We start from the raw sequence: 22,108 nt of genomic DNA, 5'->3' as shown, positions 1-22,108 counted from the left end.
GAGTCCTCATGCACAATTCCATAAAAGTTGCATAAAAGTCGGTAGTAAGGACTCAAATGTAATGTTAGCACTATGCTGAGAGCACTGGAATTTAAAAGCAAGGATGTAATGCTGAGGCTTTATAACACATTTGTCAGATGATACTTGGAATATGATAAGCAGTTTTGGGCCCCTTATCAAAGAAATGATGAGTTGTCATTGGAGAAGATCCAGAAAAGATTTACGAGAATGATCCTGGGAATGAAAGGGTTAACATATGAGGCGTGTTTGAAAGCATTAACCTTGTACTCGCCAGAGTTTAGAAGAATGAGGAGGGATCTCATTGAAACTTGTCGAATATCAAAAGGTTTAGATAAGAGTGGATATGAGAGTATGTTTTCCTCCAATGGGGGGGGTTCAGGACCAGAGGACACAGGCACTGATTACAAGGACCTCACTTTAGAACAGAGATGGGGAGGAATTTCTTTATTCAGAGGGTGGTGAATATGTGGAATTCATCTCTACGGACAACTGTTGAGTCCAAGTCATTGGGTATATTTAAAATAGAGGTTGATAGGGTCTCAAAGGTTACGGAGTAAAGGCAGAAGAATTGGGTCGAGGAGGATAGTATATCAGCCACAATAAAATGGTGGAGCAGCCCCAATGGGCCGAATGGCCTAACCCTGTCCACATGTCTTATGAACTTATGGTCGTATTTGAGACTTGGCAAGTACATCTCCACAGACCTCTCAGTCAGCACTGGTACGCCACGGGAGTGTGCTCTCTCCCCTCTCCTATTTTCTCTATATACCAATGACTACATCTCTGTCAGTTAAACCAATAAAGTTTTCAAATGACAACAGTATCATAGGATTAATCACCAGAGGTGACAAATCTTAGTACCGCCCGGAAGTAAACAAGCTAGTGCCCTGGTGTAAACACAACTTAGAGCTGAATGCCCTCAAAACTGTGGAAATGCATACAGATTTCAGGAGAAATGTGCCTCCTCTCTACCCACTCATCATCAACAATGCTACACTTAGCACCACATCAACATTCAAGTTCCTGGGCATCATTATTTCGCAGGACCTCATGTGGGAGAACCAAATCTCCTTCATCATTAAAAATGCTCAGCAAAGGATGTACTGTGCTTCTTGTGGCAGTCAGTAAAATTCCACCTTCCACAAAACAAGCAGGAGTAATTCTACACTGCTATTATAGACAGCAGCCTCAGATCAGTCATCACTGTCTGGTTTGACGCAGCATCCTCTCACAGTATTTGAATACCACAGCAAACTGTCAGAAAGCAGATAAGGTTATTGGTGTACTCTACAATCATTGCAGGACTTGCAGGTATTCAGGACAAAGAAGCGGGCAGGAAAATTATTGAACACTGATTCTTGAGACTTCGGCAAAAACATGTCCCACTAAGAAAAGTGCTAATTCTGTGAAAATGAATAACATTTTCTTATTTAAAATAATCAGGGTTCATCATTTGAGGGTCTTTTGCACAAATGCAACATTTTTCCATCTGTTTTTAATTTTATAAATTATATGATTATATGATAGCCCAGTACCGACAAAATCAGTTGTCCTCAGACAAGAGATTTATCATTTCAATTTGATTAAAAAGTGTGAAAAAATCATTTAAAGTGTATAACATATATGCCAGATGAAAGAGTAGAGTGAAAAACCTCTTTAAAACTAAAAGCAGTGAATTTTCAACAATATTTACTCTTATTTTGTAGTTGCTCAAAATGTGTCCCAACTTTTTGTCAACACTGTCAGATATTTATAAAAAAGCAATAAAATCAGACAACCACATGGTCTATGTTCCTGAGAACCCCCTTTCCACCCTCCACATCTGCTAAGTGCGATAAGATCAAATAAGCTCCTGTAAGTTTGCTATTTTTTCAATAACTTTTTACATATTTATTGACGTTGCTACCATCACAACCATGACATGTCAACACTGTCTCTTTTGTATAGAAAGAATTATTTTAAATTATGACATAAATTTATGCATTTTAAGTAGAGGCCAGAGGCAGCTACCAACAGAGGGAAAACAAGATGGCTCCTGTACACAACTCATGCATGTCATGTAAAAAAATTGTGTTTTGTCACCACCGTCAGACATCAACACTGTCAGGTTTTCTGTCTGATGGTGGTGACACATAAATTGACGGTGTTGACAAAAACATCCAAATCATCCTCAATGGAGGCTTGAATATAATTTATAATTACAATAAATAGAAATATGGCCTGTAATGTTTCATTAACCTCTTTATTTATAATATACATAATTTCCCCTTTATGTCTTCCACACACAGTCCTACAATATTTCCCTTCTATATGTATCCCCAATGACTAAAACCATAAATGAATTTAGTTGCACCATTTCATAATCATTTTTATAAAATTTCACCAAATGAAACATAATTAAATTCATAGTGATTTTGCACAATTTCTCAGTAATTCCAGTAAATTCTGACCTTCCTTTTATGTATTTTAGGAAGTTATGGCTAGGCAGCAGCTATCAGTGGAGGAGTGAAGGAGAAGAAACAGGGAATACCAAAAAAAGTGGAGAGAGAAAATATATAGTGAGCCAGAGTTAGAGGAGGAATACCTGAGACAGGAAAAGCAAAGGTGGAAGAAGAGAGTAGAGGATGGGAAGATAAAAACTACCGGTGATTTGAATGAAAGGGAAAAGAGGAGTAAGAGAAAAGCATGGAAATGTAGACAGCAAGAGTCAAGAGAGCGTAAGAGAAAGGGCCCAGAACACCCCCAGATAGTCCATTGGATCAGACTATACAGGAGCCAGTCTATAGCAGGGGAAAGGGAAAGAAAGAAAACAAGAGCAAGATACTTGAGAGAGGTGAAAGCTTTGAAAAATAAACTTCAAGAGATAATAAAAGATAGAAACAAACTGAAAAAGCGTTGACAACATGAGCAAACTAGAAATAAAAAAATACAAGAAACCAAAAAAAAACAGAGCAGATGCTACAGGGAAGCAAACTCAAAAACCTCTCCATGAAGAAAACCCTGCTCTTCCACAACTGTCTCATTCAAGAATTTAATCAAAACAAACATAATATACAGTTGCCCCACAAGTCTGCTCAAAAATCAAAGAACTTGACTCTGTCAGACAGGGTTCTAAAGAAATATCGCCTAATACACCAGAAAAAGCAGTTCGGGCTGACATACAACACACTGCGAAAGAGAGGGACTACTGACAAAAAACCCACTTACATTCAAACAATAACCCAGATGTTCAAGATTTCTACCATAATGCTGCACGAATGACGAATGACAAACAGGACACGATAACATGGAAGAAAATAAAGCATCAGAGAATGATTCTGACCGACACAGTATTCAACCTCCACAGGGAGTTCATCAAAAAGGAATCAACTGTAAAACTTAGTTATTCATCCTTCTCTGCTTTACGTCCATTCTATGTCACAGCACCAAAACCATCTGATCGAAAGATTCTGGGATTCAGATCATTTTATAAATGATCTGGATGAGGAAGTGGAGGGATGGGTTAGTAAGTTTGCTGATGACACAAAGGTTCGAGGTGTTGTGGATAGTGTGGAGGGCCGTCAGAGGTTACAGCGGGACATTGATAGGATGCAAAACTGGGCTGAGAAGTGGCAGGTGGAGTTCAACCCAGATAAGTGTGAAGAGGTTCATTTTGGTAGGTCACATATGATGGCAGAATACAGTATTAATGGTAATACTCTTGGTAGTGTGGAGATTCAGAGGGATCTTGGGGTCCAAGTCCATAGGATGCTCAAAACAGCTGCGCAGGTTGACTCCATGGTTAAGAAGGCATGCGGTGTATTGGCCTTCATCAATCGTGAAATTGAACTTAGGAGCCGAGAGGTAATGTTGCAGCTATATAGGACCCTGGTCAGACTCCACTTGGAGTACTGTGCTCAGTTCTGGTCGCCTCACTACTGGAAGGAGGTGGAAGCCATAAAAAGGATGCAGAGGAGATTTAAAAGGATGTTGCCTGGATTGGGGAGTATGCCTTATGAGAATAGGTTGAATGAACTCGGCCTTTTCTCCTTGGAGTGATGGAGGATGAGAGGTGACCTGACAGAGGTGTATAAGATGATGAGAGGCATTGATCGTGTGGATAGTCAGAGGCTTTTTCCCGGGGCTGAAACGGTTGCCACAAGAGGACATGGGTTTATGGTGTTGGGGAATAGGTACAGAGGAGATGTCAGGGGTAAGTTTTTTACTCAGAGAGTGGTGAGTGCATGGAATGGGCTGCCAGCAATGGTGGTGGAGGCAGATATGATAGGGTCTTTTAAGAGACTTTTGGATATGTACATGGAACTTAAAAATATAGAGGGCTATAGGTAAGCCTAGTAATTTCTAAGGTAGGGACATGTTCGGCACAACTTTGTGGGCCGAAGGGCCTGCATTGTGCTGTAGGTTTTCTTATGTTTCTATGAAAGACACGCCAATGCCAACACCACGAAAATGCAAAGCTGATGTTTGAGGTCCTAAGAGCGTACGGTATTGTCAAGTCCAGCAAATTGGAGGACAGTTTTGAACTTGTGTGTTGTTATCAGACAAGCGAGGCATGTCTTCTGTGGTCCTGCACCCGGTGTCTCCACAAGCACACACTTCCCACCCCACAGCAAGAGTTGTCCGATGTTGAGTGGCAGCGATGGGAATGAGTTCAGGACCAAACAGTAGATGGAATTCACTGCAATACAAGACTTGTGAAGCACAATGGCACACTGGCAGAGCTCATCAAACTGTATGAAGACAAACTAAAGAATGAAACAACAACACCTGTGTGCTTGGTTCAGAACCAGTCCAGGGAATACAGGAGCATGATAAAGAACTGCAATGAAAGCACTGTAATTCTACATGTGGACTTTTCTGAGGCATGGAAATGCAAATATAGTTCTGAGGTACAGTCATGTCATTTTGGTCAGAACCTCCCACAGCTCAATCTGCACACTGGCATGTACTACACAAAAGAAGAGAGAGCAGGATATTGTACAATATCAGAATCCAAGCGACAGGATGCTTCTGCCATTTGGACTCACATGGAACCAGTCCTCAGAGATGGCCCTACCACAATGGGAAAGAACAGAGGGCCTTTGGCAATGCTGATGGAGGAAATGGAGCAGGAACCCCAGAGTGGTCCTGACGGGACTATGACAGATATATCTGCTGGTGTCATTAATTGTGAAGATTGGCTTGCAGTCATTTATGACTGAAATTGGTGATTAGCAAAGGTTGTCACTCTGGATGCTCATCATCAAGATGTTGCATGTTGCACCGTCACGCTACAGCAATTCCCTAACACGTGTAAATGTATGCTCAGTGACCACTTTATTTGGTACACCTGTACACCTGCTCGTTAATGCAAATACCTCATCAGTCAATCATGTGGCAGCAAGTCAATGCATAAAAGCATATAGACATGGTCAAGAAGTTCAGTTATTGTTCAGACCAACCACCAGAATGGGGAATAAGTGTGATCAAAGTGACTTTGATTATGGAATGATTGTTGATGACAGAGGGAGTAGTTTGAGTATCTCAGAAGCTGCTGATCTCCTGGGATTTTCACACACAACAATCTCCAGAGCAGGGGTTTCCAACCTTTTCTATGCCATGAACCAACATCATTAAGCAAGGGGTCAGTGGACTCCAGGTTGTGAACCCCTGCTCTAGAGTTTATTGAGAATGGTGTGAAGAGCAGAAAACATCCTGTGAGCAGCAGTTTGGTGAGTGAAAACACCTTGTAATTGAAAGATGTCAGAGGAAAATGGCGAGACTGGTTCAAGTATTTATTCTCCTCCATAGATACTGCCTAACCTGCTGAGTTCCTCCAGATTTTGTATGCTTTCCTCTGGTTCAAGCTGACACGTATGTGACAGTAGCTCAAATAACCTCACGTTACAACAGTACCATGGATGGAGGACAGTGGCAAAGGCCTCGATCGTACACTCAGTGGCCAGTTCATTCTGTGCAGGACATACCTAATAAAGCAGCCACTGAGTGCACAGTGCACATAGTGATTGATAATGAATGAAACAGGCAGTAGTTTCTTTTCTTTGTTCTAAAGCTGAATATAAAATTTATCGCAGCTGTTTTTTCATTTGGGAGATAAAATCCCAGTATACTTGATGATTAAATAAAATTAAGAATTTAAGAGACTTTACAACTTTAATAGAAAGCCCAATCTATTTTGTTTGCTGTCATGCTACTAGCAGTGTTGAAATTTGTTATTCACACATGGATGGTAAAACACAGCTGGCATTATCCAGCAGATAACATCCTCAATGGAGAACATTTGCTAAGTACAAAAATAGACTGAGCAACTTCTATTTTCCAAATATCCAGCTAATTCTCTTCTTTTGTCTTTGAAATTTGCAGTCAAGTAACTAAATTCAAACCATTCTTCTATCCTCTATGACAAATCTGATCAGAATGGATATAGAATGTTATAAGGATAATATAAACTTGTTCTTTTACATCTGTCATGGATGGACCAATAATTCTGATTACATTACATTATTGCTAGCCACCACTCAAGTCTTGCAATCCGTGACATTTGTGGGTTCCTAATCTGTAGGATTTCCTGAGAGCAGAGAAGCACTGTGCTAATTTATCTAGCAAATCTGCTCTGAACTTGAGCAGATTCCATGGGTGAGGATTTACTGAATTAAGCTGGCTTTACTTAATATAAACAATATGTACTGCAGCTTCTTCTGCAACTAAGCATAAGTTTCATTCTACCCTCCCCAGCACAAAAAATACTTCAGCTCTCTCTGATTCTCATATTTGGTGTCTGCGCCAGGCTGTTTGATCAATTTTTTTTTGATGTTACAAAGTCATCATTGAATCTACATTCCAAATGATTACATGAATTTCTACTAATTACAATGGATTAATTTACTTCAGTAGATTTTCAGGTGAGAAGCCAATTCTCAGTAATTACATATTTACAATGTGATGCATTTTAGTTTGGGGAAAATAACATTAAAACATTCACAGCACCTGTTTTCCGCTAGTGAACCAAACTAACCCCACATTGATATCAACAAACAACTGCTGAGTAAAATGCTGCTCCAAAATCCTCTTGAAATAAAATTCAAATGTTGAGTCTCTATTTTAATATAATGTGTATACCTTTGGGACTATCAAAATATCAGACATTTTTCTCTTTTACTCACTATCCCTCTGTCACTGCCACACATTTTCACAGCACATACATTTGCCAAGTCTATTTTTCTCAAATACTGGGATACAACACTCTTGTTCAATTTCTGGAACAATGGGACGCAAACTCCCTCTTAGAGTACTAACTCCCACTCAACTCCTGTTCTTGCAGTTATTGCCATGCCTCTAAAGGGTACAACAGGCAAATTTCCTCCACAACTGCAGCTAATGCCACTGGAATCCTCAGTCAGATTGAAACTCTGAAGAAACTACTGATCTCCATTCCCATGTGTGTTTGAGTAAGAATTATACATTTTATTGTTAGTACTGAGTTGAATGGCAACAAATCTGCATTCTAATTAGGAAATTTCACGCTATTCTATCAACAGCCATTGAATAAAACGTCATCCAGTTTTCCACTTGTGTCCTTCGATGAACCTGATAATGCCATTAGATAGAACATCAATATTGCACCAACAGATACACTGACAATCCAAATTGAACCTGTATTCCATTTTATAATGTGCATGATATACAATTTAGCCTACTCTGCAAATCTCTAAATATCATGAAGAAGCACCACTCACTAAATCTATTTACCACAATGGAACTGTGCATCAACCCGTGTGTTATTTGGTGGAAGCTTCTTAAACTGTCTTTGTATGTGCAAAGCAAATTACTTTCTATGCTTTTATATGAGAAATTTGTGAAAATACAAATGATACATGTAACGCCCTGGTTAAGATTTCTACTGCAATGCTGTATTTTATTTTAGCAGTTTTCTGCAAAAGCAATGCGTCCTGCTAGTAAGAATTTTTTGGCTTCGGCTAAAGATGAGAAGCCATGTTGTCCAACTTAATTTGAATTCCTCTACCGGTAGTCAATGTAATAGTTGCAACAATGTTTCTTCATTTAATAACAAATTAAATGGCAAATCAATAATTTACAAATACCACCACATCATCAACAAACATTATTTTCAATCATCCAGTCAATTTCGAGGAAAGATTACCACTTTCTTTGCTTCAACATTACCTTCAGTTGCTTCCTGACACGATCGATAAAGAACTTCCAGCAGTTCTCTCTAGTATCCATCAAACCTTGTCCTTTGACTTCATTCCGTACACCACTGATGATATTTTCCACTTCATCGTCAGGGAATAGGTCAGGGATTTCACCTGGATATGTAGAGATAAGAATTGGATGAATAGGAAATAAGGAGAGGGGGATGGTGGAGAGGTTAATTATTTGAAAAGCAGAACTGAATGGTCATCAAAACTGAAAATTAATGTAGGGAACACAGTGGAGTTCATTCAAATATTGCACTGCCTGTTTCTTAATCAGCACAATTTCTTTTTGAAGTAAAGTTTTGTATTTACTCACACTACTTATTTTTTTTAAGAAGTATGTTCGTAGTTCATACAGAGTGATAAAATGGAAAGTTAATTTGAACTAATCTGCTGGGGCCATCTACTGTGACTGGTGCTCCCAATACTGCCTCCTCTACATTGATGGGACCAGTCATAAATTGGGGGACCACTTCAACGAGCACCTCCGCTCTATCCACCAAAAGCAGAACATCCCGTTGGCCAAACATTTTAATTCCTGTTCCTATTCCCTTCCTATATGTTGGTCCATAACCTGCTCTTGCACCATGATGAGGCCACCCTCAGGATGGAGAGCAACACCTTATATTCTGTCTGGGTAGCCTCCAACCTGATGGCATGAATATCGATTTCTCTCTCCAGTCAATGAAAATTTCCTTCCCCTTTCTTCTACTCCCCACTCTGGCCCCTTACCTCTTCTCACCCGCCGATCACCTCCACCTCGGTCCCTTCCTACTTCACTTTCTTCTATAGTTCATTCTCATCACCTATCAGATTCCTTCCTCTCCAGCCCTTTACTTTTTCTATCAATGTAGCTTCACCTATCACCTTCTACCTATCCTCCTCTCTCTCTCTCATCTTTTTAGTCTGTCATCTTCCCCTTCCCTTCCAATCCAAAAGAAGGGTCTCAGCCCGAAACATCAACTACCTTCATTTCCATGCATCTGCCTGACCTGCTGAATTCCTCCAGCATTTTGCGTGTGTTGCTTTGGATTTCCAACATCTGCAGAATTTCCAGTGTTTAAGTTAATTTATTACAACCTCTTGGTCAAAGGGACTTTACAAACACAAGATTGGAAACAGAATGGAAGTCACACAAATCACGTTGATATACATTCAGTGGCCACTTTATTCGGTACACTTGCTCATTAACGCAAATATCTAATCAGCCAATCATGTAATAGCAATGCAATGCATAAAAGCAGGCAGACATGGTCGCAAGGTTCAGTTGTTGTTCAGACCAACTATCGAAATGGGGAAGGGATGTGATGAAAGTGACTTTGGCTGTGAAATAATTGTTAGTGCCACATGGGTTGGTTTGAGCATCTCAGAGTCTCGGTTGTGTGGGTGAAAATGCCTTTTTAATGAGAGAGGTCAAAGGAGAACAACTAGAGTGGTTCATGTGACAGTAAAATAGAATGAATAAGCCACACAAGTTAGGTTTCTCTCTATGTACTACAATCATAATATGCATAGCATATTAATTTCAGGAGAAGAAAAAGCTTCGAAAGCTCTGCAAAATTCTGCACAGTTGCCCTTGCAGAAGGAAATAGACATGTTCAGAACTGGGCATATGCTGGATTTTGTGGAAGATATAGAATCATACAGTAGTACAACACAGAAATATGTTTTTTTGGTCCCAAGGGTCCGTGCCAATCACAGCACTTCCTGTTATTCTCACACAGCATTCCCTGTTATTCCCAGTTGCTTGCGTTCGGTGCATAACTTTCCAAAACCTTCTCCTCCATGTACCTAACCAAATAACTGTTAAATGTTGCAACTGTACTCACTTTGACCAGTTCTTCTTACAGCTTATTCCAGGTATTCACTAATCTTTATGTAAAGAAGTTACCTTAAAAACGCAAATATCTGCAGATGCTGGAAATTGAAGCTACACACACACAAAGTGCTGGTAGACCGCAGCAGGCCAGGCAGCCAGCATCTATAGGAAGAAGTACAGTCGACGTTTTGGGTCGAGACCCTTCGTCAGGACTAATGGAAAAAAGAGATAGTAAGAGATTTGAAAGTAGGAGGGGGAGGAGGAGATCCAAAATGATTGGAAAAGACAGGAGGGGAAGGAATGATTCCAATATGCCCATCCAAGGTCTTCTCTACTGTCAAGATGAAGCCACACTCCGGTTGGAGGAACAACACCTTATATTCCGTCTGGGTAACCTACAACCTGATGGCATGAACATTGATTTCTCTAAATTCCGTTAATGCCCCTCCTCCCCTTCTTACCCCATCCCTAATTTTTTTTTCCCTTCTCTCTTTCCCCTCTCACAATAACTCCTTGCCTGTTCTCCATCTTCCTCTGGTGCTCCCCTCCTCCTTTCTTTCTTCCACGGCCTTCCATCCCATGATACTCCCCCTTCTCCAGCCTTGTATCCCTTTTGCCAATCAACTCCCCAGCTCTTAGCTTCATCCCTCCCCTTCCTGTCTTCTCTTATCATTTTGGGTCCCCCCCCCACTTTCAAATCTCTTACTATCTCCTTTTTCCGTTAGTCCTGACGAAGGGTCTCAATCCGAAATGTTGACTGTACTTCTTCCTATAGATGCTGCCTGGCCTGCTGTGTTCCACCAGCATTTTGTGTGTGTGCATAAAGAAATTATCTCTCTGGTCTCTTATCATCTTGTATCTGTGTTCTCTAGTTTTGAACTCGCAACCCTGGAGAAAAGACCATGGCCGTCCAACTTACTCTTTCCCCTCATGATTTTACAAACTTGCATCCCTCTGTATTCAGAGGAATAAAGATACAACCTCTCCCAATAACTTAGGCCCTCTAGTCCAGGCAGCATCCTCATAAGTATCTTCTGCATCCTCTCTATCTTAACAATGTCTTTCCTGTAACAAGCTGTCTAAAAACATACACAATACTCAGAGTTTGGCCTCATCAAACTTGTTATTACTGCAACATAATGTCTCTACTCCTAAACTTGATGATGACAGCCAGCATGCTAAAAACTTTGTTCACTATCCTACCTACTTGCATGGCCACTTTCAGCAAGCTATACACTTATACTACTACATCTCTTGTTTTCACACACTCATCAGTGCCCTGCCACTTGCTGAATACCTTGCTTTCACTGTCTGAAATGCATCACCTCACACTCTCCTATATTGAAATCTATTTGGCACTCTTCACCATCTTCCTAACTGATCAGGATCTCTTTACAATTCATTTTAATCTACTTCACTATCAACAAGACCCCCACATTTAGTATAATCAGCAAAATTGCAATTAACGTTCACAAATTGTTTACATAAAAATGCATAGCAGACAGCCAAACACTGACCCCTGGGGAATTCCACTAAACCTGGGCTCCAGGTCCATATGAGATCTTCTCAAAGACCTTATCAAGACAACATCCACTGTCGTACCTTCACCTATCCCCTTAGTTAATTCTTAAAAGAACGCCGAGAAATATATCATAGATGGCTTGCCAGGCACAAGATCATGCAAACACAAGGAATTCTGCAGATGCTGGAAATTCAAGCAACACACATCAAAGTTGCTGGTGTACACAGCAGGCCAGGCAGCATCTCTAGGAAGAGGTACAGTCGACGTTTCAGGCCGAGACCCTTCGTCAGGACTAACTGAAGGAAGAGCTAGTAAGAGATTTGAAAGTGGGAGGGGGAGGAGGAGATCCAAACTGATAGGAGAAGACAGGAGGGGGAGGGATGGAGCCAAGAGCTGGACAGTTGATTGGCAAAAGGGATATGAGAGGATCATGGGACAGGAGGCCCAGGGAGAAGGAAAAGGGGGAGGGGAGGAAACCCAGAGGATGGGCAAGGGATATAGTCAGAGGGACAGAGGGAGAAAAAGGAGAGAGAGAGAAAGAATGTGCATTTATAAATAAATAACGGATGGAGTACGAGGGGGAGGTGGGGCATTAGCGGAAGTTAGAGAAGTCAGTGTTCATGCCATCAGGTTGGACGCTACCCAGACGGAATATAAGGTGTTGTTCCTTCAACCTGAGTGTGGCTTCATCTTTACAGTAGAGAAGGCCGTGGATGGACATATTGGAATCATTCCTCCCCCTCCTGTCTTCTCCAATCATTTTGGATCTCCCTCTCCCCCTCCCACTTTCAAATCTCTCACTAGCTCTTCCTTCAGTTAGTCCTGACGAAGGGTCTCGGCCTGAAACGTCGACTGTACCACTTCCTAGAGATGCTGCCTGGCCTGCTGCGTTCACCAGCAACTTTAATGTGTGAGGCACAAAATCATGCTGTCTCTTCCCAATCAGGCCTTGATTATCCAAGTGATGGCAGAACTTGCCCCTTAGAATTTCCTCATTAACTTCCCTAAAGCTAAAGTCAGGCTCACTGGCCTGAACTTGCTACCCTTCGTGAACAATTGAAAAACATTAGCCACCCTCCAGCCTTCTGCATCTTTGCTAGTGGCTAAGTACAAAGCAAATACCTTTACAAGGGCTTCCACTATTCTTCCCTAGCCTCCCATGAGATATAGGCGCACGTGGTCAGATGGTGGGGATGACCCACCTTACCGCCCTGAAGGCTGCAGAGCTACAAGACCCCACTACTTACTATCTGTATTTGTTCAGCATGCATGACATTCTCCTTAGTAAACACTCAGGAGAAATAGATGTTAAAAATCTCAGCCTGCTCCTGCGGTTCCACATGTAGGCAAGCCTGATGTGCTTTCAGAGGGCATAATCTCTCTCCAGTTACCCTTTTAATATAACTTAGAGAACCATAGAAGCATATAACATTACAGCACAGAAACAGGCCTTTTGGCCCTTCTTGGCTGTGCAGAACCATTTTTCTGCCTAGTCCCACTGACCTGCACCTGGACCATATCCCTCCATACACCCCTCATCCACGTACCTGTCCAAGTTTTTCGTAAATGTTAAAAGTGAGCCCGCATTTACCACTTCATCTAGCAGCTCATTCCACACTCCCACCATTCTCTGTGTGAAGAAGCCCCCTAATGTTCCCTTTAAACTTTTCCCCTTTCACCCATGTCCTCTGTTTTTTTTCTCCCCTAGCCTCAGTGGAAAAAGCCTGCTTGCATTCACTCTATCTATACCCATCATGATTTTACATACCTCTATCAAATCTCCCCTCTTCCTTCTGAGCTCCAGGGAATAAAGTCCTAACCTATTCAACCTTTCTCTGTAACTGAGTTTCTCAAGTCCCGGCAACATCCTTGTAAACCTTCTCTGCACTCTTTCAACCTCATTAATATCCTTCCTGTAATTTGGTGACCATAACTACACACAATACTCCAAATTCAGCTTTACCAATGCCTTATACAACCTCACCATAACATTCCAACACTTACACTCAATACTTTGATTTATAAAGGCCAACGTACCAACAGCTCTCTTTACGACCCTATCTGCCTGTGACGCCACTTTTTGGGAATTTTGTATCTGTATTCCCAGATCCCTCTGTTCCACTGCACTCCTCAGTGCCTTACCATTAACCCTGTACGTTCTACGTTGGTTTGTCCTTCCAAAGTGTAATACCTCACACTTGTCTGTATTAAACTCCATCTGCCATTTTTCAGCCCATTTTTCCAGCTGGTCCAAGTCCCTCTGCAGGCTCTGGAAACCTTCCTCACTGTCTACTACACCTCCAATCATTGTATCATCAGCAAACTTGCTGATCCAATTTACCACATTATTATCCAGATCATTGATATAGATGACAAATAACAATGGACCCAGCACTGATCCCTGTGGCACACCACTAGTCACAGGCCTCCACTCAGAGAAGCAATTCTCTACTACCACTCTCTGGCTTCTTCCACTGAGCCAATGTCACATCCAATTTACTAACTCTCCATGTATACCTAGTGACTGAATCTTCCTAACTAACCTCCCACGCTGGACTTTGTCAAAGGCCCTACTGAAGTCCATGTAGATAACATCCACTGCCTTCCCTTCATCCACTTTCCTGGTAACCTCCTCGAAAAACTCTAATAGATTTGTTAAACATGACCTACCTTGCACAAAGCCATGTTGACTCTCCCTAATAAGTCCCTGTCTATCCAAATATTTGTAGATCCTATCGCTTAGTACTCCTTCCAATAATTTACCTACTACCAACGTCAAACTTACCAGCCTATAATTTCCCGGATTACTTTTAAAGCCTTTTTTAAACATAGAAACATAAAAAATAGGTGCAGGAGTAGGCTATTCTGCCCTTCGAGCCTGCACCACCATTCAGTATGATCATGGCTGATCATCCAACTCAGAACCCTGTACCAGCCTTCCCTCCATACCCCCGATCCCTTTAGCTACAAGGGCCATATCTAACTCCCTCTTAAATATAGCCAATGAACTGGCCTCAACTGTTTCCTGTGGCAGATAATTCCACAGATAACAACGGAACAACATGAGCCATTCTCCAATCTTCCAGCACCTGACCCGTTGATACTGACATTTTAAATACATCGGCCAGGGCCCCTGCAATTTCAACACTAGTCTCCTTCAAGGTCCGAGGGAATACACTGTCAGGTCCTGGGGATTTATCCACTCTGATTTGCCTCAAGATAGCAAGCACCCCCTCCTCTTTAATCTGTATAGGTTCCATGACCTCACTGCTTGTTTGCCTTATTTCCATAGACTTCGTGCCAGTTTCCTTAGTAAATACAGACGCAAAAAACCCATTTAAGATCTCCCCCATTTATTTTGGTTCCATACATAGCTGACCACTCTGATCTTCAAGAGGACCAATTTTATCCCTTACTATCCGTTTGCTCTTAATATACCTGTAGAAGCTCTTTGGATTATCCTTCACCTGGACTGCTAAAGCAACCTCATGTCTTCTTTTAGCCCTCCTGTTTTCTTTCTTAAGTATTTTTTTACACTTTTTATACTCCTCAAGCACCTTATTCGCTCTGTTTCCTATACACGTCATACATCTCTCTCTTCTTCTTTATCACAGTTCCAATATCCCTTGAGAACCAAGGTTCCTTATTCTTATTCACTTTGCCTTTAATCCTGACAGGAACATACAAACTCAGCACTCCCAAAATTTCTCCTTTGAAGGCCTCCCACTTACCAATCACATCCTTGCCACAGAACAACCTGTCCCAATCCACGCTTTTCAGATTCTTTCTCATTTCTTCAAATTTGGCCTTTTTCCAGTTTAGAACTTCAACCTAAGAACCAGATCTATCTTTATCCATGATCAAGTTGAAACTAATGGTGTTATAATCACTGGAACCAAAGTGTTTCCCTACACACACTTCTATCACCTGTCCTAACTCGTTTCCCGATGGGAGATCTAATATTGCCTCCTCTCTAGGTTGGTACCTCTATACAGGTGTCCCCCGCTTTTCGAACGTTCGCTTTACAAAACCTCACTGTTACGAAAGACCTACATTAGTAACCTGTTTTCGCTAACAGAAGGTGTTTTCACTGTTACGAAAAAAGGCAGCGAGCAAAAAAAACAGTGCACGATAAAAATCAGCGCGCGCCCCGAGCAGCTACTCTCCCCCGGATTCGGAACTGCATTCCAGCCGGCATTGCTTAAACACGTGCCTGTGAGCAGCCATTAGCAAAGTGGTTTCTAAGGTATCAGAAAAGCCTAAAAGAGCTCGTAAGGGTGTTACACTTAGCATGAAACTAGACATAATTAAGCGTTTCAAAGCAAGGTCAAAGGGAGTTTAGCTTGTGGAAGTTGATGAAGATGATGTTGAAGAGGATTCGGCATCCCATGACCAAGAACTGATACATGAAGAGCTGATGCAATTGGAAGAGGAAAGGATAACAATCGAAACCGAATGTCATAGCAAAAGTGAAGTCATCCAGGAACTGAACGTGAAGCAACTGCATGAGATTTTCACTGCAATGATTGCAGAAAAGTACAACTTTAATTTTGAAAGGGTACGTCGGTTTAAGGCATATTTGCAAGATGGTTTGGGTGCTTACAAAGAACTGTATGATAGAAAAATGCGCGAGGCTAAGCAGTCAAGCAAGCCTTCCACATCAGCCACAGCAAACGACAAACCTCGACCTTCGACATCGAGGTAGGCAGACATAGAAGAAGATGACCTGCCTGCCCTAATGGAAAGAGACGACGATGAGATGACACCCCCATGTCCCACCACCCCAACCCCCGGGTCACGGATCGATACATTGCCGAAGAGAATGCAGCGGTAGCCGGGACACACCCAACACATCTTTAAGAAAAAAGCCAAAATAAACAAGCTAATTAATTAGGTGCCGCCCGGCATGTACATGTCTGCGCAGATCAGAGGCGATTGCCGAATGCGTCGCCTCTGATCTGGGCCGACATTTACATGCCGGGCGGCACTTAATTAATTAGTTTGTTTATTTTGGCTTTTTGCTTAAAGATGTGCTGGGTGCGTCCCGGCTACCACTGCATTCTCTGCAGCAATGTATCGGTCTGCGGCCCGGATGGTGGAGGCCACTGCACCACCCCAACCTCCAACGACTCAGCCTAACAAACCATCATCAGTGTGCTCGCCGCTGTCTTCTCGATTCCCGTAAGTGATACTACACTGTACATACATCATTTCTACTTTATATAGGCTGTGTATTTTTATGCGTTGTTTGGTATGATTTGGCAGCTTCATAGCTTAAATGTTACTGGAGACAGTGTTTCTGCCAAGAGCGCTTGCGTGAGATTTTCGCTAGAGAATAGTGCGGCAATGATTGTAGAGAAGCATTTCTATTTTAAATAGGCTGTGTATTTGTCATAGCATTCCTGCTTGTACTATATGTTAGTGTTTTTTTTAGGTTTTATGTGTTATTTGGCATGATTTGGTAGGTTATTTTTGGGTCTGCGAACGCTCACAAATTTTTCCCATATAAATAAATGGTAATTGCTTCTTCGTTTTACGACGTTCCGGCTTACGAACCGTTTCATAGGAACGCTCTGCCTTCGGATGGCGGGGGAAACTTGTGTATTGATTTAGAAAACTTTCCTGAACACATTTTACAAACTCTAAACCATCTAGACCCCTAACAGTATGGGAGTCCCAATCAATATGTGGAAAATTAAAATCCCCTACCACCACAACTTTATGTTTCCTGCAGTTGCCTGCTATCTCTATGCAGATTTGCTCCTCCAATTCTCGCAGACTATTGGGTGGTCTATAATACAACCCCACTAATGTGGCCATACCTTTCCTGTTTCTCAGCTCCACCCATAAAGACTCAGTAGACAAGCTCCCTAATCTGTCCTGCTTGAGCACTGCTGTAACATTTTCCCTGACTAGCAATGCCACTCCCCCCCACCCTTCATTCCTCTGCCTCGATCACATCTGAAACATTGGAATCCCTTGTAATTATCTTTAAACCTGCCTGCCAAATCCATCTCCTACACTTCACTCTGCCCTCCTAATTTCGCTCTTAAGCCTGGTCTTAAAATTCTGATATATGTCAAGGGAATCATTTGTATCCAGCTGTCTAAACATGATGTATAGTTCCTTTTCTCCTCATCAGGGCAGCAATATTTCTCATCAGTCAGAGTTCCCTGAACTTTACACACTCAGTGTACTTTACTAGGCACTTCCTGTACCTTCTAAAGTAACACTAAGTGCATGTTTATCGTCTTCAGCTGCTGTAGCACATAAACTTCAAAGTTTGACTTGTTGTGCACTCAGAGGTGCACAGCGCTGTTGTAGTACATGTTTATTTGAGCTAGTGTTGCCTTCAAGTCTGCTTGAACCAGTCCGACCATTCTCTTCTGACCTCTTTCATTAATAAGACATTCTCCTTCACTAAACTGCCACTGGAAGCTTTTTGCTTTCCGTACCGTTGTCTGTAAACTCTTGAGACTGTTGTGCATGAAAATCTCAGGAGATCAGCAGTTTCTAAGATATTTAAACCACCCCATCTGGCACCAACAATCATTCTGCCGTCAAAGTAACTTAGATCATATTTCACCTCAGACAGTTAAGGAAGTTTGGTATGGGTCCGCAAATCTGAAGAACTTTCTACAGGGGCACAATTGGAAGCATCCTGACTGGCTGCATCACTGCCTGGTATGGGAACTGTAGAGAGTGGTGCGGACAGCCTAGCGCATCTGTAGTTGTGAAATTCCCATGTTTCAGCACATTTACAAGGAAAAGTGTGTAAAAAGGGCCCATAGGATCATTGGGGACCTGAGTCACCCCAATCACAATCTATTTCAGCTGCTACCATCCAGGAAACGGTACCGCAGCATAAAAGCCAGGACCAACAGGCTCCGGGACAGCTTCTTCCACCAGGCCATCAGACTGATTAACTCACGTTGATTTGAGTGTACTCTATGTTACATTGACTGTTCTATTTATTATAAATTACTATGATTGCACATTTCACATTTAGATGGAGACATACTGTAAAGATTTTTACACATGTATGTGAGGATGTGAGAAATAAAGTCAATTCAATTCTTCTACATTCTGATGTTTGGTCTGAACTACAATTGAACTATTTGACCATGTCAGCATGCTTTTATGCATTGAGTTCTTGGCTTATTAGATATTTGTATTAATGAGCAGCTGTACAGTGAACCTAATAAAGTGGTCACTGAGTGTATGTTTACCCTACAAATGCTGCTTCTGGACTCTTGATATAACCCCTCTAAATGCTCTTCACTTGCCAAAGGACCTTTGCCCCCAAATGCAGCCACCTAAACAAGCCAGTTGGACAAGACCATAAGACACAGGAGCAGAATTAGGCTTCTTGGCCCGTTGAGTGTTCTCCACTGTTCCATCATGACTGATTTGCTATCCCTCTCAACCCCATTCTCCTGCCTTCACTCCCCAGAGCCTTTGATGACCTTACTTATTTAGAATCTATCAACCCCCTCTTTAAATATACCCAGTTACATGTCCTCCATAGCTGTCTGTTGCAATAAGTTCCACAGATTCACCACCTTCTGGCTAAAAAACTCCTCCTTACCTCTATCCTAAAGGGACATCCTTCTACCCTGAGGCTGTGCCCTCTCGTCCTAGACTCCGCCGCTATAGAAGCGTTCTCTCCACATCAACTCTTTCTTGGTCTTTCAATATTTAATAGGTTTCAATCACAATTTTCTAAACTCCAGTGAGTACATGCCCTGAGCCATCAAATACTCCTCATACGTTAACCCTTTCATTCCCAGAATCATTCTTCTGAACCTCCTCCAGGCCCACTCCATTGCCAGCACATCCGTTTTTAGGTAACAGGCCCAAAATTGGTCACAATAATCTAAGTGCAATTTGACCAATATCTTAAAAGCCTCAACATTATATCATTGCATTTATATTCTAATCCTCTCAAAATGAATACTAACATTGCATTTGCTATCTTACCACTCATTCATTCTGTTTGCACCTCTGCTTTCTGAATTTGTTCCCCTTTTCAAAAATAGCTTACACTTTTATTCCTTCACACAAAATGTACGACCATACACTTCCCTACCCTATATTCCATCTGCCTCTTTGCCAATTCTCCTAATTCATCTAATTCCTTCTGTAGACTTCCTGCTTCCCCAACATTAACTGCCCCTCCAACTATCTTCGTATTGTCCGCACACTTGGCCACAAAGCCATCAATTCTGTCATCCAAATCATTGAAATATAACCCGAAAAGAAACTGTCCCAATACCGAACCCTGCTGAACACCAATCGTCATCGGCAGCCAACCAATAAAGGCTCCCTTTATTCCCACGCTTTGCTTGTGCCAGTCAACCAATCTTCTATCCATGCTGGTTAGATCCTGCCTAATGCCCTCAATGTTGGGCCCTGCTCAGGTTCAGGACTTTAACATGTGGACCTGTTCTAACTTTTGCCATAACTATTTGAAAATGATAGAATTGTGGTTACTGGATCCAAAGAGCTCTGAACTGCTCTTAACAAATTTCACAATATATGCCAGTGATACCAAACCTGCTTTTGATTCTGCCACTTCAATTACTTGGCGTGCCTCGTTCTCAAAAAGGGAATACAGTATTGCTTCTTCCCAAGTAGGCTCCTTTATATATTGTGTGAGGAAAATCTCTTGGCAAATTGCACCCCATCCAGGTGTTTGAGATTCTGGGTAGCCCAGTCGATACAAGGAAAATTAAAACCTCCAAATAGCACTCCTACTGTTTTCACAAGTGCATGCAATTCCTCAACACATCTGCTCCTCAAGCTCTTACTGACTATTGTGGGGTTTATGATATAGCATCTATCAATGTGAACTTTCCCTCCTTTTCTCTAAACTCTACCCAGTGACTTCACTGGGTGATCCCTCAAGAATATCCTCTCTAAGCATTGCTGTAATGCTCTCCCTTTTCAAAAGGTTAACATTCCCTCCCAACCTTTGTGGTCCACTGTCACATTTTAAGCATTTTATCCCAAAACATTTAGCTGCCATTTCTGCCCTTCCCCAGACACAGTTCTATTATGGCCACAATGTACAAGCCCCCCAGAGGCAATTAAGTACATCATCCTTACCTGTTAAGCTACATGCTTTGAAACAGATGCAATTTAAAACAGTGGTCTTATCTGCCTTTTTACTGTAAACATGGCGACCCAGATTGCTAGATTTATTCTTTGTTTGCTGTATGTATTCCTGTGGCAACATATGGATTAAAACATCATACACTCATGGTCAATATAGTATCTCAGTTTTGAATGAGGGTGCCAGAAAGAATTTTATCTCTTTTTTTTTAACCTTTTTGGGATTCATATTTTTTCTTTGTCTTGCCTAGTGAGTTGGCTCAGTCGATGTCAAGCACTAAGAGCGTTTATTCATGATGCTGCGATGATTTTGTGTGTAGAACAGGCTTGATGGACCATCAAGCATTTGTGAAACAAATCATTTTTTAATAAAAAGCAGCAGGAAAGGTAAACTATTTTCACTGTATCCAACTGAAATTTGAAAATTGCCTTTCTTTGCAGTATCAGGATTCCATGGGCGGCTAATGAAATTCAGTCTCCAATATATTTTCAGGAAAAAGTGTTGAGGTGTTTGGAAACCATCTTTAGCTAAAGTGTGGCTATTTACTCTGGTAGATAGCAAATTCAATGTATCTCTTTGAATGTGCACGTATTTCTAATGTTGCTAAGCTAAAGAAGTCAATTTGAATGTATTCTTAGCATTTGTTTGATGTGGTGTTCTAAAATTGTTCTTGATATAGATCCTCATTTGAAATTACTATTCTTCAAGACATTCTGGTAATTTAATTGAGAGAATATTTTGCTCTTTGAGAAAAGGTTGTTGGCTTAGTCATAAAGATGGAGCTATGCAAGCCAGAAAGTGGCCTTTCAGCCCTCTGCATTTATACTGACCCCCAAGCATCCATTTTACAGTAATCCTACACGAATCCAATTTGTTCTCCTCACTTTCCCATCAACTTCCCCAAACTCAGAATCAGCTTCAATATCACTGCCATATGTTATGAAAGTCGTCGTTTTGTGGCAGCAGTACATTGGAATACATAATAGCAGGAAAAAAACAAACTATAATTTACAATAAGTACTCTGTGTGTGTGTGTGTGTGCGTGTGTTAGTTAATTAAATAAGTAGTGCTAAAAGAGAAGAAAAATAGTGAGGTAATGTTCAGGGATTCATTGTCCAGTCAGAAATCTGATGGCAGAGGGGAAGACGTTGTTCCTGAAATGTTAGTGTGTGATTTCAGGCTCCTGGAACTCCTCCTTGATGGTAGCAATCAGAAGAGGACTTGTCTTGGGTGATAGGAGTCCTTAATGATGGATGCCACCTTTCTGAAGGTATCCTAGATGCTGGGGGGCGGGGGGGGGGGGAATCAACGCCCTTGTTGAAGCAGGCTGAGTTTACAACTTCTACAATGGCCCCTCCATACTGGGCAGCAATGCAACCATTTAGAATGTTCTAAATGGTACATCTGTAGAAATT

At 41.6% G+C, this 22,108-nt stretch overlaps 1 protein-coding gene across 1 annotated transcript in view; it reads right to left on the bottom strand.

Moving 5' to 3' along the window:
* Positions 1 to 22,108, bottom strand: part of dnah9 (dynein, axonemal, heavy chain 9) — a 586,329-nt gene that overhangs the window by 276,451 nt on the left and 287,770 nt on the right. The window contains exon 46 of the mRNA XM_072242702.1: positions 8,206 to 8,348. Coding sequence (XP_072098803.1) covers positions 8,206 to 8,348 — 143 coding nt within the window. The remainder of the gene's footprint in view (positions 1 to 8,205; positions 8,349 to 22,108) is intronic.

Source organism: Mobula birostris, chromosome 24, assembly GCF_030028105.1.
Source record: "Mobula birostris isolate sMobBir1 chromosome 24, sMobBir1.hap1, whole genome shotgun sequence".
NCBI lineage: Eukaryota > Metazoa > Chordata > Chondrichthyes > Myliobatiformes > Myliobatidae > Mobula > Mobula birostris.
Note: the sequence above shows the minus strand (reverse complement) of the source record. Positions and strands in the feature narration are given on the sequence as shown.